Here is a 15,247-nt window from a genome sequence, read left to right as displayed (position 1 = left end):
GTAAGTTCAAAATTTCTCCTTCAAATGATTAAAATTGTGCACAATGATCATGTTGTTTAACCTAGGGTTAAAATACAAAGTAAATTCAAATTAATTTGGAAAACTTAACACCCAGGAAATAATCGACATTTGCTAAAATCGTCCCTCCAACCAAAGATTTGAAACTTAGGCAACATTTAGGGATATTGGTCCAAGCAACTGCAAAACGCATAAACTCACCTTTCCAAAACTGCAAACACAGAATCATCTTTTCAAAAACGCACATTCAAAACAATTAGCACAAGCAAAATTGAAAACTTAAACGCTGAATCGCACAAACCGTAATGTTTGCAACTTTCAATCGTCAGCAACATAGGGAGCTGCATTTTGAAAATTTGCTCAAACCAACACCAAAATCAAAGATTGTGTTTAAAGCGCAAAATTCAAATTATTTAAATTGCCTGTTTTAATCATGCTTTCAAGTTTTAAATTATCTCACTGATCGTTGATTTTATCGCTAACGTCATCTTTTGGCACTACTAACCCATGTTTTCACATCAGTCACCTCATAATTCGTGTCCGAGTGTGCAGGATAAATGCCTAATAAGGTGGCAGAATCTTCTAAGGCACCTAACGCACCAAGGACATCATAGACTTCTAGAGCCGACATTCCCCGCAAGCTTGAAAAAATGAAGTATCAGTATCAGTGGGTGATCGAGGAGTCAAGGGTCCAGAGCAATTGGGATAATGTTGGGGATACAAACCTCGAGCATATAGACATCCAAAACTTCAGAGATAGAGTGTATGCTCCAAATGCATATGGCAAGCCCAAGCAGATGGTAGAAAGTGGCATTGCACAGGGTGCTGGTTTCCCACCTGCAATACAGAATTATGAACTTGGGGTCGAGGTCGCAAAACATTATCAGCCGGAAACTAGATGTAATGTCCCCTTATTAGATATAGGCCAATTTAATAATAATTAATCTTATGTTAGATGAGTGTAGTCTTGTGAGGACAACCTGCACCCAAAAGAAAAGAAAACACCTACATACATGTTCAATTATAATTAGACCTAATTCTTTCCAATGCAAAAACAAATAGAAATTGGTATATGAGACATGAGAGGGGTTGCGTGGGTCCGTTATCTACCAATCCCAAGGAATGGTTGCTTCTAACCTCCTTGCTAGATTTGGCGGCACATGTTGCTTGTCCTTCAAGCCCATTACCCATACGCAACATCTTGTGAGTTCGGCATGGAGAGTGCAATCTGGTTCCTTGACTCCAAGGGTCCTTATGCCCACTTGTGAGCCCCTTGTCACCACTGGATTGCACCTCAAACCTCTTCCCACAAGATGCAGCAAATAGATTGAACCACTTCTTCAAGTGCATACATCTCATATGGAATATAACAACTTATAAATATATATGCATATTCCTCTAATTAATGTAGTTTGCTATACTAACGTTATTGTTATGCTCTCATACTTCTGTTTTTATTATATATATAATAACTGTTATCAATCCTTATAAAATTCTGCTCCTATTCTGAATTATAAATTGTGATTAATTCTTACATAATTCTGCTTTATTAATACATTACAGCTTAACTTTATTTCTCATTGAATATTAGCTTATAAATCTTCAATAATGAATTGCTTAAATTATTAAGTAATGCCACATACCTGGCTGTATGTTGTTTGCAAGTATAAATCAATTTCATTGAATGTTTTGAGAGCCAGACTTATCGCCCCCTTTCTTGTAGTTGGAACGATTGTCTTATACACTATTCAATGGCAATGGAAGTCATGTTGCAAAGGACACGACTCTTGGCTGTTCATAACCACCACTTTCCTTGCACCCTTTCACATCTATAAGCTACCGATTAATCTCTTAATTAATTCTCTGTCATATGATAATAAACCGTGCATTCCAGGTATCGGTTAGATTACAAATTTTGAATTATCCTTAACATTATTTACGGTTGGGTGTTTGTCTTAGACAGCAATTCCGATCTCCATATATGTTTATTTTATGCTCCCTTGGGTTTGCTAATGCATATTCTCATTCCACATTAAATTAATATTATCATAGAATTCAGACTGTTGTGCGAATGGTTGTAACCTTGTTGTATTATTCTTCTTCTTGCTGTTTGATATTATTCCAAACGTAATGCCATATCCTTTTTTTCCTTCAATCCTCGTTCAATGCTGAATAGTTCTCCCCTTGAATGCTGATTGATTGATATGCCGATCTCTATCCCCATACATGCCACCCACAACAAGAATGTTACTGTCTGTAACTTAATAACAGTTCTGATGTGATCTGATCGATGGTGATTGTTGGAGCCACCGCTCCCTGTTTGAATCGCAATTACCCTTGGTGCCTTTGATTATCTTCCCCGCATTTAACTTAATGCTTTTGTCTAACAAGTCATTCGCTCTTCCTTAGTGTGGTTAAGGAGAGCGTTTAGTTTGTAGTCATAAATTGTTTATTTTGTAGATAGGTTTCTATCAATGATATCGTATTAATACGATATTAGTCCAAATAATAAATATAATGTATTTTGACAATATTTGTTATATTTTATATTTATTTTATATGGTAAGTGTAATATTATATCATATTTTCAATATATCTATTTTATGTGTTTAATGGTAAAACTCCTTTTAATAGTTAATATAATATTAGTAATTGAAATATGAACGTTATATTAAAATAAAACGATAATAATAAATAATAATCATCATAAATAATAAATATTAATAATTGTATATTAAAGGAAAATCGTGAAGTCTCATAAATGAGACAATTTTCCAATATTATTAAATGTTAATTAATAAATGTTTTAATTATCGTCTTTATTTAATCCTATGCCCAAAGAGGGGTTATGACACTAGAATGGTGGTAGTAAAGGGAATGGTAATGGCTGATTTCACCCCTGAGGCTATCGGAGAAGCATTTGACATCCCGCTTCCTAAGGGCGCCACCGCAGTGACCATAGATGAGGCCCAACTCGCTTTTGACATGAATCCTAGTAAGTGCAAGATATTAGTAAACAAAGAATGGTTTAAAGTAAGAACAACCTCGAGCACTAGGATCGTCAAAAAGACCTACAGATGGTCACACTGCTTAGCCAAGTCATGGGGCTTCCCCACTCTAATCTATTTGAGGAGTGGATGTTTTATTTCGCAGGGAAGGTCTTCAATGGAAAGGCTAAGTTTGATTGGGCTCAGATCATTAGCGACAACATTCATACATAGCTAGTTGAGCTAGAGGAGAAGAAATACTTCAGCATGACTTCCTACTTGGTCTATATGTTCGCTATACATTAGCAGCTGCCAGGGTTGATTTGAAAAGATGAAATTGGGAATGGACCTAATTAGGTGAAGGTGTACGACTGCTACCCCCAACTGCATTATTATAACATAGCTCAAAGGGAGAAAAACAACATTGCTTATGCAATCGGCCAGTATGAGCACGTGAATGATGCATTCACAATACACATGGTTAGGATGATGTAGGGGGGATTACACATAAGGCTGTCAAAGCAGGCTACCGCATTGATATGGAAGTACGGAGCATGGTTCGTTCAGTTCCCTCGCTTTTCCTACATCAGAATCTCAGGCTTCGAGAGAGCACCATTCCGACTTGCTCGTTATCAATCAGACAGAATGGTCCTTTTAGAAGTTGCAAGACAAGCACACTCAGCAGGACACATACTTGAGAGAAGTAGTCAGGGTTCACATTCCCAATGGTCATAGGGAAGAATGATGTGTACTTCAAAAAATTTGTGCAAGACGAGGAATCCTTTGATGAATTAGCAACATATTGCTTGCAAGAGCACCTCCCTAGGAAATAAATCGACCCCGCTGGGCTAGGAAAGAAGGCTTATGGCAAGCATTACAGGGGTAAGGCATCCATAGAGGACTACTGGGCTAACTGTCTAGATGACTTTGAGGTCCATCGATGAGAATACTCAAGGTTAAATGTTCAACAAATGAGAATTTTCGAGTACCGCCGGGTCTCGGATTAGGTAATTGATTATGGAGATTGCCTACAAACCCAAGATTATGAGGTAGTCAAAGACCTTCCACCATCCATTAACTGGGCCCAGGACCCGATCACAGACTTGGAGGCCATCATGGAAGGTCCTAGGAGATATATAGATAACTGGCTATGCCAGCAGATAAAGAGACTAACCCATGAAGGAACCCAGTTCACCTATAATATGATGGGCAATCTTGATTCCCAATCTTCAGAGGACGAAGGAGCGTCAAGTGCGCCAAGGGAAGAAGAGGTTGAAAAGCCTAAGAAGAAAAGAAAGAAAGCAAAGGCCAGTAGGGGAACTTGAACATCAAAGAGGACCAAGAGGAACCTCAGTCAATCAGCCGAGGCCCATGTGTGGGAAAAGATCCCAATAAGAAGGCCAGAGGCTACCACTTCATCTAAGGACCCCAACTCAGATGATGAGGTAGTTGAGCTTGATCGTCTGCCTACCCCACCTTCACAGAATGATCCAATTGCACCAGAGGCAAATGAGCCACAAAAGACAGATGATCCGCAGAAGCAAAGTGAGCAAGAAACAGAGACACAAATCATCAGTTTGGAGAGGCCTGAAAATCAAGTCGAAGATGGAGAAATTGTGCCAGATGAGGGGATTGTCAGATAAGAGCCCACGCAGGGGAGCAGACATGAGGCGCAGCACGAGGAAGGTGATACCAAAGATACCACCACAGTTGAGGGAGAAAAGGAGGAAGACAGAATCGAAGAACCCAATAGAACTGAGGAGCAACCACTATTAGAAGCTACACAACAGTTGCTCAGTGAGGTGGGAGAAAACTCAATTGTGAGTAAAGGACCAGATACAACACCCAATCCACCTTCTACATCTGATCAGCAACGGATAGGTAGCGAGTCCGCTGAGACTTCTAGGGGACAAGGTGGGAGTTGGTAGTCACATTAGGACAAACCGTCCCTCACGACTAGTTGATAGGCTGGGTACAACGGAAAGCAGCTATCAAGCCACCAATTAACCAGGAGGATATATTTGCTCGAATGGGAGAATCACAGGCCAAAGGAAAGAAGAAGTCGAGGATGTACTTCAAGATCACCAAAGACGAACAAAGGAATCAGATGATTCATATTGCTGCTTTGCCCAAGGACAAACCAGCAGAATAGGCTGCATTGGCTGATTATAGCATCACATCTATCCCGCTAGGGAAGGCGACCAAGGAACGGGAGAGAGACGAGTTCAAGGACTCTATTCAGAATATGCTAAGGCAACTAGATGAGATTACTGTTGAACAAGCTGCATATTGAGATCGTGTCGAGCAGGCCAAGGGATACATAGATCACTTGCTAAGGCCATTACAGCATGTTGTTGAGTCCCATATTCCCGCATTGGCGTTGGCACAGAAAACTACAGTTGAGTTTGAAGGAGTGAGTGACACCGCCAAAGCAGTTAGAGAATGGATCTGTTGATGTGTTTTTTATGCACATGCAAACACAAAATAAAATACCCAAAAGTATCCTATCCTCTCTTGAACAAAGTTACTCAAATGCTGAAGATTAGCTTAAGGTTCACTTGAGATAACGCCAAGGTTCTTATATGTCAGGTCTTGACTTGTGGATAAGAACAGTTGGTTGATGTGATTGCTGGTATCACAAAGGGACTTACATTGAATTGTCAAATGCTTGAATCACTGGAGCTTGATCATCTGATATTGCAAAATTGGTGATGATTTTTTTTTTATCCTAAACTAACTTGAGCTTAAAAAAAGGACAAAAGATGAAGGGTTGAGAGAGTCTATTCTAAAACCTAGAATGTAAGAATATGGGTGAATGATTAGATGGAATCCTACTTGGCAAGGTCTCACCATCAACTTGAGCAATTTGACACAAGCTCAGTGCAATCTTCTAAGGACATTTCAAAGATTTTCAAATTATTACCATCAAACATTGCTCACCATTCAAGATAACACAAACAATGGATGCATAACAATTTGAAGTTAAGCTCATATCATTCCAGTTAACCACACATGGCGCACTTACAATCAACAAGAGGCTAGTGGTATGGACTAAACGGATTCCACACAAATGCATTCAACAAATTCCTCCACTCAATCTACTCAACATTGAAAGTAAACTGAGAAGTAAAGATCATGCAAGTTGTTGAAGTAACAAATTAAATTCACCATAACTTCAATGAAATCAATTGCTCTTTACAACAAGGTTTGGCACAATCCTTGCCTTCTCCTAATCTAACTTCTACTCTAATTGCTATTCTTCTAAGCTATCTATTATTCTATTCTATTCACTATAATCTTACTATTCACTATTCTAGCACTATTAACCTTTACAAATGAAAAGACTGAGCCTTTTATAATGTTCTCAATACAATTCAATGGCTCAGATCAATTTGAGATCAATGGTTGAGATTTTACAATGAAAACCCTAATTAGGGTTTGTTACAGCAAACTCAATTCTGGCCAATGAAATGATTACAACACTTTGACACATGTCCCCTCAGGAACATTCAACCAATCGATGATAGGGGTAGGTGTCCCGAAGTTTGTGCCATCACGGGTGAGGCACGTACATTGCATCTAGACATGCTGATGTGGAACTCCTCTGATTGGTAGAGATAGTGACTAGGATAATGACTAGGATTCCACCTCTAACTTGCGCTTTGTAGGCTTCATAGATCATCATGAAGGAATATTTTTCGATACTCAACATTGTCTAGCTTCTGCGATGATGATGATGATCTTCTAACTTTGATTAACTCTTCTGAAAGTATCCTCTTGAATGCTTCAATCATGAAAGTGCAAGGTATAGATCTTGGTTTTGAAGTATTGATGTGCCCTAGGACAAACTCTTGATGTCACCACTGCCTCTGCTTTGGAACTCCTCTGTGACTCCTTGGTGTTGTAAGAGTTGAGATTCCTTTTGGGCATTCTATGCTTGTAGATGAAGTTTTCTTCCTTGTATGGGGATGTAGATCTTGCAATCTTTCTCCTTTTGCTTTGCAATCATCATCCTCTTTCATCTGCAAAACAAAACAAACATGATATCAAATATATAACTTTGATAGTTCTTCTAACTTGATATATCCCTTGATTTTATGTGTTGGGTAAGAGGATTTAGAGAGAATTCGCCTTCATGGAGGAGCACTTGAAGTTCTTTTTCGCTCTTAGAGAGAAGCTCTTGAAGTTCACCCCACCCCTTGATATTCATGAAGTTACCCTTAACTTGCCTTTGAACTCGCTTTCATTCATTTATCGTCATTCTATGAATTCCACTTTAAAGCTTTTAGTCATTAATTGATGACAACATGACGAACTACCTTTAGGAGGGGCCTCGATAGGAATTTCGCTCTAAGAGTGCTACTCACGAAGTTCACCTTGACTTTGCTTCATATGAAACTTCTACCTTCATCTTCTTAATTCAAAATGAATCTTTCCAAACATCAAATCAGTTCAAGGTAGCGGTTTTGTAATTAATCTTGCTAGTTCGCCTTCAATGGAGTAGAGTTCACTCATTTGAAATTCGTTCTTGAAGCTCAATTTATGAAATTCGCTCCTCTGTCTCAACTCATGAAGTTCGCTCCTGTGCTTCAACTCATGAAATTTGCTCCTCTCCTTCAACTCATGAAGTTCGCTTATCTCCTTCAACTCATGAAGTTTGCTCTTGTGTCTCAAGTCATGAAGTTTGCTCATCTCCATCAACTCATGAAGTTCGCTCCTCTCCTTCAACTCATGAAGTTCGCTCCTGTGTCTCAAGTCATGAAGTTCACTCATCTCCATCAACTCATGAAGTTCACTCATCTCCCTCCAAACATGAAGTTCACTCCTCTTCTTCAAGTCATGAAGTTCGTTGATGTACATCAATTCTTGAAGTTAGATCCTTCCATTATCAAAACATGTCAAATTAACCTCATGAAGGCTTAAGATGCAAAATTCGCTCCTATCATGGAGCACATGAAGGAAACTTCACTCTAAAGAATGAATGATTTCAAATCAAAACCATGCTCACTATCTTCATTCAAATGCCCCACTACACATTCAAATAAGGCCTTCTAAGGGAATTTGACCCCAAGGGTGATGGTCATGAAGTACGCTCCTAAGGGTATACACACGAAGTGAAGGTTCTACTTCTGACTTACTCATCTCACACCTTACACAAGACTATCCACTTGACTCCTGGACTCTTGACCACCTATACCCTTCTGATGCAAAGGGTAATAGCTAAGGACTCTACCACAACCTAGAAAACAGGAAACAAGTGGGGGTCCCCATTTGTGATGGGGTGATGTGTGAATACCTCACAACAGGATCCAGAGCATTAAGACAAGAGGGGAGAGAATCATCAAAGATGTATTCGTTGTAGCAATCAATATACAGTCAACCCGCGTAAAGATGGTGGAGGTAGAGAGAGAGTACTTCAAAATCTAGGAGACGATTGGCATGGCTCTACCCCTCACGAGGGCTCTCTTTTGGACTCATGCTCAGATTCCTGCACTGCAGACAATCCTAGATCCCCATAATATCAGCACCTTTAAGGAATGATATTGGATTGTTAACATGAAGAATGACATGGCAAACACCATCAGAAAAGTTCAGGAGGATTGCAGGGAAGCCTTGTCTGGCGTTGAGAACATTGGTGAAAAGATCCTCAGGGCATTGAGTCCGGCTGGAAAGATGACATGGAAGGTGACGATGCAATGACAGGTTGAGGATTGATAAAACTACATACTCCATGGATGACAGAGAATTTGCTAGCACGTTGCATGCAGATATACTGTGTTTTGAAGCTCGTCATTTAGACTGGCGCGAATGGTTGAGGGTAGTGGACATCCATCGAGAAGGCATTCGGTTCAAAGTGTGTAATCCTCCCATTCCCCCTAGTAAGGAATTGTTCTCGGTTTGCATAAGGTTTCAGGAATATGTTCGAGCAGAGTGCACAGCAAATTGGGACATCTAGAAAGATTACTTGCAATGGGAAATTGAATTTTTGGAAAAAGAATCTACCTTGGGAAAAGAGAAAGTGATTTCGTAGAGTTAGTTATTTCTTTTCAACTACCCAAGTTCATTGTAGATTTTTAGCTCCATGCAAGTGCACTTTTTGGGGAGCAACTTTATGTTGGGTAGTTATCAGTTAGTTGATATTTAGTAGGGAGATATTTGTTCCTTATTAATGGGTATGGGCAGCCATGCCTTGGAGGATGAATCTGGGCCACTTGTAAGATTAAATCTGGGCCATTCATCCAATTTTGGAAATCTATATAAGGGACTGTTTTTCCCTCTTTTTGTAAGAAGTTCTAAGATTGTTGTTGAAACTCTGGCGAATTTTATACAGATTTAATGGAAGTTAAAGTTGTCTTAATTTTATGTGAGTGCATGGTCTCCTTCATTATTTAATTTTTTGTCATGTATTTTGTTTTCAGCTAGTATTTTCAGGTTAGTATTTGATAGAAACCTTGGAGTTCATACCATTAAGGACTGGTTGATTGCCATTCCTCCTGTATGGTTAGTCTGAACCCACTTATATGCTTAGTTTGGCTATTAAATATCAAATGGTTGGATGTAAAAGTTCTGCATTTATGTTTAATAGCATGAAAATATAACTCCCCTTGAAGATTGCATTAGATTTTACAGAATTGTGCTTTATTAGCTGGTAAAGTTGAATCTAGTTTTTGAAGGTTTCAATCTATTTTTCTGAATGTTGTCTTAGATAGATTAATTAGCTTCTTTCTCTCTCTTTCTCCCTCTTTTTTCCCTTTTTAATCTAAAAGTTGAAGTCCAAAACAACATCATGTTAAAGAAAAATTCGATGAAGTCAACATTGTAGACTCTTAGGGAACCCGTAGAACCGAAACTGATTTTATCTAACCACGTAAGTGCCCTTTGTGTTTCCAGCAAAACACATCAAACAACTGAGTTATCCTGTAGTCATGAACTGACAGTTGGAACCTTGAGGTCGTCCCCGTTGATCAATTAAAAACAGCATTAGGGATCCCTTATTTCAAGAGAGGATAGAATACTCAGCAAAACATTCTATTTTGCGTTGGCTGGATAGAGTTGTACCAATACGATTTTAGCCACGTCAACATTACCCACAAGACTCGTCGGAGTATAGACAACGGAATGTTCAGTCACCTCCCAGAGATGAGCTAAAACGATTGAGCTTATATGTGCTAGAGGAATTCAGGAAGTCAAGGTTAATCTATCATTGTTTGAATTGATGAAGGTACCTAAAATCAGAAATATTGAGAAATAACTTGAATGATCCTACCATGACAAGAGCAAATAATCAGAACACATCAAACGTCCCAAGAACAACCACCAATCTTCCTCAAGCCAATGTAAATATGGTTCAAGAAGAAATAGATAGATGGTGATCAACAAGCATCGAATACAGAATGCATGGTCCAAGGTTCATCCACTGTGCCAAAGAAAGAAGATATGTTAGAGGGAAAAACTTTGCTCACAAGAAAATCCAGAATACACCAGTTGTAAGTGAAAACTTTACCACAAGAGATGTTGCTCAAAATGAAGACACTGCCACCAAGAAATAAATGACCCAAAGGGGGAAAACTTCAAAGAAGGAAAGTATTGATAAAGATGCGATGGATGCTGAATTGTCTTTTGATAATCCACTCTTTGAGTTGGATGCTGAATTGTCTTTTGATGACTTTGCTTACAAGTGAGATAGGGGATCCAAATGTGGTTCATTGTTATGAGGTGAAGTGGGTTGAGTTGTCTTTTGGACAACCCAGGATCATTGATGGTTTGATTCCTACAATGGACCATTATGGATTATATCATTATGGTTTGGTGGTTGATCTTGTGGTTTTACCACAAGAAGGGGTGTACTATTGTGGCTTAGAGATGATAGGGTGGAGAACATTGGTGTGGAAGCTTCAAGTATCATCAAATGCACTCTAGATGGAGTCCACATGAAGATCAATGTAGTGCAGTACCAACATGGTGGAGGTTCTTTTGGGTTAATCATCTATGCACAAGAACATTTTCATGGGCTTTTGGTGATTAATGGTGATGGAAGAAGCATATCATTGGAGGTAAGAAGCCTTAAAAGTAATGATAATGCTGCTGTTACCTGTTTTTTCAGTCATCTCATGAGTTCATTTGAGCTCCTGCAAATGTAATGGAGGGATATTTTAAGAAAATTTCGGAGTTCTATCTTGGCGACTCTTGGAATGGTGTTTTCAGCCAAGGAAATATCAGAAAATTCATTTTGGCCAAGTTTCTTTAGTGTTGCAGCGATTGTTCTTTCCAAGTGAGGTATTTTGAAAAATTAAACTTGAACAACTGTAAATCTAAGCAATTTCAGTCCATTCAGCTCCTTGACAAGGTTAGTTTATGGTGTCAGATGGGGGGAACGAAAAGTTTGGCTAAGTAGGTTCGCTGTTGGATGGGTGCTTAGGCACCTAAGAATGGTTATTTCTTATTTTCAGCTTGCACTTATGTTTAGGACAGCAAATTTCTTTTCAGTGACTGCCTTCATGTTGGAATGCAAGTTGTTGAAAGTGAGAGAGTTAACATTAAAATTATTGAGCTTATTCCTATGGTGCCATAGTTTGGCGTTTGTGGCGAGCAATTTTATAAGGAGCTAATTGAGATCTTCTAGTGTTTGGTTGCTCTTCTTGTAGGAGGATTTTAGGAGGTCAACTTTGCAGGTGCCTAGCAGGACAGTGCTTCGAGCAGATGGAGCTACATACCTCCTAGATTGACTTGGAACCTTGGGATTATATTTGGTTTCATTCTGGAACAGATAAGTGATTTTGAGGCTGAGTTAGCATTGCTTGAGGACAAGCAATCTTTGGGGAGGGGGGATTGTAATGTCCCCTTTTTTTGTCACCTCAGCATTGAAGTTATTTTCAGATTTCGTGGTGACTGCCAGCCTTGTTAGAAGCGATGTTTGTTGTTGGCAGTGAGCTAAAACTGTATTGAGGACTCTTACGACACTTTCTGAAGTGAATATTGACTTTTGGTGTCTTTTGCAAGGTTCTTGGAGAGAGAATTTATTTATAGAAAGTCACACGGTTGATCTTGATTTTCATTATTCATCATAAGTATTATTCCAATATAGTTAGATTTTGGTTCTGATGCTGTTTGGCGATTTCCGCAACTTGGGTGAATTATTGAGCTTTAATTTAATTATTTCACTAAGGTTGCTTAATTTGATAAAATAATTTACAAAATAACTTAGTGTAATAGCTCGTTGGAAAGGAAATTAAAAGTTTTAAATCATGGACGCTTGATAAAGTAACTAAAGTGATAGAGATATTAAATACTGAAATTAATCACTGTTTGAAGTAACAAGGTTTAATTAAATTATAAGTGATAATAAATTGTAATTTTTGGAAAATTTCCAGAAAGGTTATAAAAGAGGGCTTGGGGTTTCATTGGAAGGATTCATTCAAACGTTTCAGAAGTTGTTTATTTCACTTAAGAGATTTTGAAGATTTGGGCATGTGGCCAAATTCCAAACACATACTATTAGGATGAAAAACCCCAATGGGTTTTGAAGCTGAGGATGAAAATCCCGTGTCTTCATTAGAGTGGTTCCATACAGGAATAGATAGTGTGCTGAAGATTTCAAGTGGGGATGAAAACCCTTGTTTCATTGTGCAGATTTAGAGGCAAATCCAGGAAGGGTTTGCATCTATGTTGATGATTCAAAGAGTTAACATTTATGTTGGTGGGCGATGATTTCCACAAATTTTTGAGGGATTATTCTTTTTTTTTTAATAGAGATTGTTGAGAAAATAATCTTATTGTGATAGACATTCTTGTGCGGCAATTGAATGCAAATCTGGCGGCCAGTTATTGTGTGGAAAGGACTTGTGAATGTTTGCAGAGGTTACGTGCAAAATACAGTTGCCATGATTGGAAAGAAGCATCAAATGTTGGCATAGGGTTTCATTAAGGCTTTGGGTTGATTGTTTTCACATTATCTGTTAAGCGATTGCAGATTAAAGTCATTATCATTCATAATGCAAAGAGTTTGAGGCCTTTAGGTGTGTTTTTGGAATGGGTGAAAGGGAGAACTCAATGCTGGGCAAGAATTGCAGGATTTGTGTGCCTGTTTTTGGCAGCCATACCCTTGGTAGGCTAGGTGTGACTTGCTAGGTGAGCTGTGAATGATATTGCATCTGTTCCAGAGCCTTTTATTATGTTTGAAGGGTTGCAGCAGAGGTATCTTGCCTTGTAGCAGCCATATGCCTTATCTTGGAATAGTGTTATGACAGTTTCAGCTTTTTACTTGCTGGTCGAGTCTCCTAAAGGCAGCAAATAGGTGTTGAAACCATAGGTGACTGGGCTGGAAGTGTTTTGATCATCATTTCAACTTCAGGTTTTCTGTAGATGAAGTGAATCAGGGTTATCTTGGAGGACTGAGTTGCTGTTTGTCAATTCTGATCTGTGGTGTTGTGTTTTGGACTGTATTTCTCAAGCTAAATGCTGTAATGTAACTGATTGTTGGGATTGTTGTCATCAAACTTGTTCAATTATTAAGCTTACAAATTAAAGGTCAGGGTTTCAATTTTTGTAATCTGCCGTTCTCAGCAGCAATATGTAAAAAGAAACTAATTTAATGTTACTGATATCAAATGTATCCATGATTAACAGGCAGCATTTCCTACTGTAAGACTTGGGATGGGAGCATTTCGAATTGCTCTTGAGAGCATATTTAATAGGCAAGTCTTAGGGTGGCTAAGATATTCATCAAAATAAGGACTAAGAAAAATGCTTATGATTCATCTCATTCATCTTCAATCTTGATATATGTGTATCTTTCATGATTCATCATGAGTTGATTCGGGTGTTAATTTATCATTGAAATTACTTTCATTTCGCAGGATTCATCATAGTGCTTTGACATATACGTCATTTGGGAAACCAAATGCTACTGTATTCAAAGATGCCGAGATTGTTTTACAGAAAATTTCATCTTCTATTGGCTCAGAAACAACTGATCATCCTAAGATTTCAAATGCTGAAAACTTCCCAACTCATGAAATAAAATCTCTTTATATGATAGGAGATAACCCTCCAGTTGACATATTTGGTGCTCGACAGGTCAGCATCAGCTTGATCCTCCTGCTTTTTGGTCTTATTAAATTCATTCTGTTAACACTGATGGTATAAGGTTTGGCCACTTCAGTTTGTATTTCTTCAGCCACCTTGTAAATTCACTAAAGTTTGCAAATCACTTTAAAAGAATTTTACTGGCCACAATACAGGCAGGCCTACCTTGGTTTTCTATTCTTACAAGAACTGGATGTTTCAGTGGGGAAGGTAACCATGCAGATTTTCCGGCTGATTTGGTATGTTGAAAAAATTCATGACTCATTTTGAGTTCATATTTACTTGATAAGCATAAATGATTCTTTAACCATTGTTAATATTATTTTATTAGACTAGTTTTATTTTATTGTTAATCCTGAAAGTAACTTAAGAATCTATATCTCATCCAAGAATGCATAATTATTTTCCTTGCCCAGTGCATTGTGGTAGTTTTGATTGATAAGAAATTTGGAACCAGGAAAAATGGGGGCTATGGTGGGAGGTCTAAGTCATCTTTTGAAAAATGGATAGACTCTAAAGAACGCATAGTCATTGATTCTTATAGAGATTAAAAAACACTATTTAGGCTGAAAAAAATGTTGATCTAGGGATGAAGAACACCTTAAACAATTAGAAATTACATCTCTTGTGTAAAAGAATAATAGTATCATCTGCTTTCATTTAATGATTGCAGCTTTATTAAACTATTGGACTTGTTTCTTGTTTTGCTACATTACCCTGAGTTTCTAGTACGGGGATGGCAAGGGACGGTGGGATGAGTTTCCAGGACGGTGAATTTTGTTTGCCAAATTTGGGGACCAGGGGGGAAAGACGGCAAAGGAGACGACTATATAAAATATAAAGAAAATTTTAAATATATAGGAAAATTTAAAATGTTCATATGAAAACATGGATAAAGCATGCATATATACAATATATTCATACGAAAACATGGATATAGCATGTGTATGATACTATGAAAAAATTTTAGAATGTAAATTTTGAACATACAATATTGTCAATACTCAATATTTAATTCATTCAAATTGTCAATATGCATATGATAATAGATATTAAAGAATTAACATATAAAATGCCCAAAGGCTACACTACTGCCATATACTTTCATTGTCAATTATGACAGGAAAATCAAAATAAAAAATAACAAAGTACAATGC

The 15,247-nt window shown here is 38.0% G+C and overlaps 1 protein-coding gene across 3 annotated transcripts in view; it reads left to right on the top strand.

Moving 5' to 3' along the window:
* The window catches only part of LOC131075920 (uncharacterized protein YKR070W), a 317,903-nt gene that overhangs the window by 264,966 nt on the left and 37,690 nt on the right, over positions 1 to 15,247 (top strand). For all 3 annotated transcript variants that reach the window (XM_058012870.2, XM_058012874.2, XM_058012871.2), the window contains 3 exons: positions 13,632 to 13,699; positions 13,862 to 14,081; positions 14,246 to 14,329. In XM_058012870.2, coding sequence (XP_057868853.2) covers positions 13,632 to 13,699; positions 13,862 to 14,081; positions 14,246 to 14,329 — 372 coding nt within the window. The remainder of the gene's footprint in view (positions 1 to 13,631; positions 13,700 to 13,861; positions 14,082 to 14,245; positions 14,330 to 15,247) is intronic.

Source organism: Cryptomeria japonica, chromosome 9 (genome assembly GCF_030272615.1).
Source record: "Cryptomeria japonica chromosome 9, Sugi_1.0, whole genome shotgun sequence".
Lineage (NCBI taxonomy): Eukaryota > Viridiplantae > Streptophyta > Pinopsida > Cupressales > Cupressaceae > Cryptomeria > Cryptomeria japonica.
The sequence above is the reverse complement of the archived record's forward strand: the minus strand, read 5'-3'. Positions and strand labels throughout refer to the sequence as shown.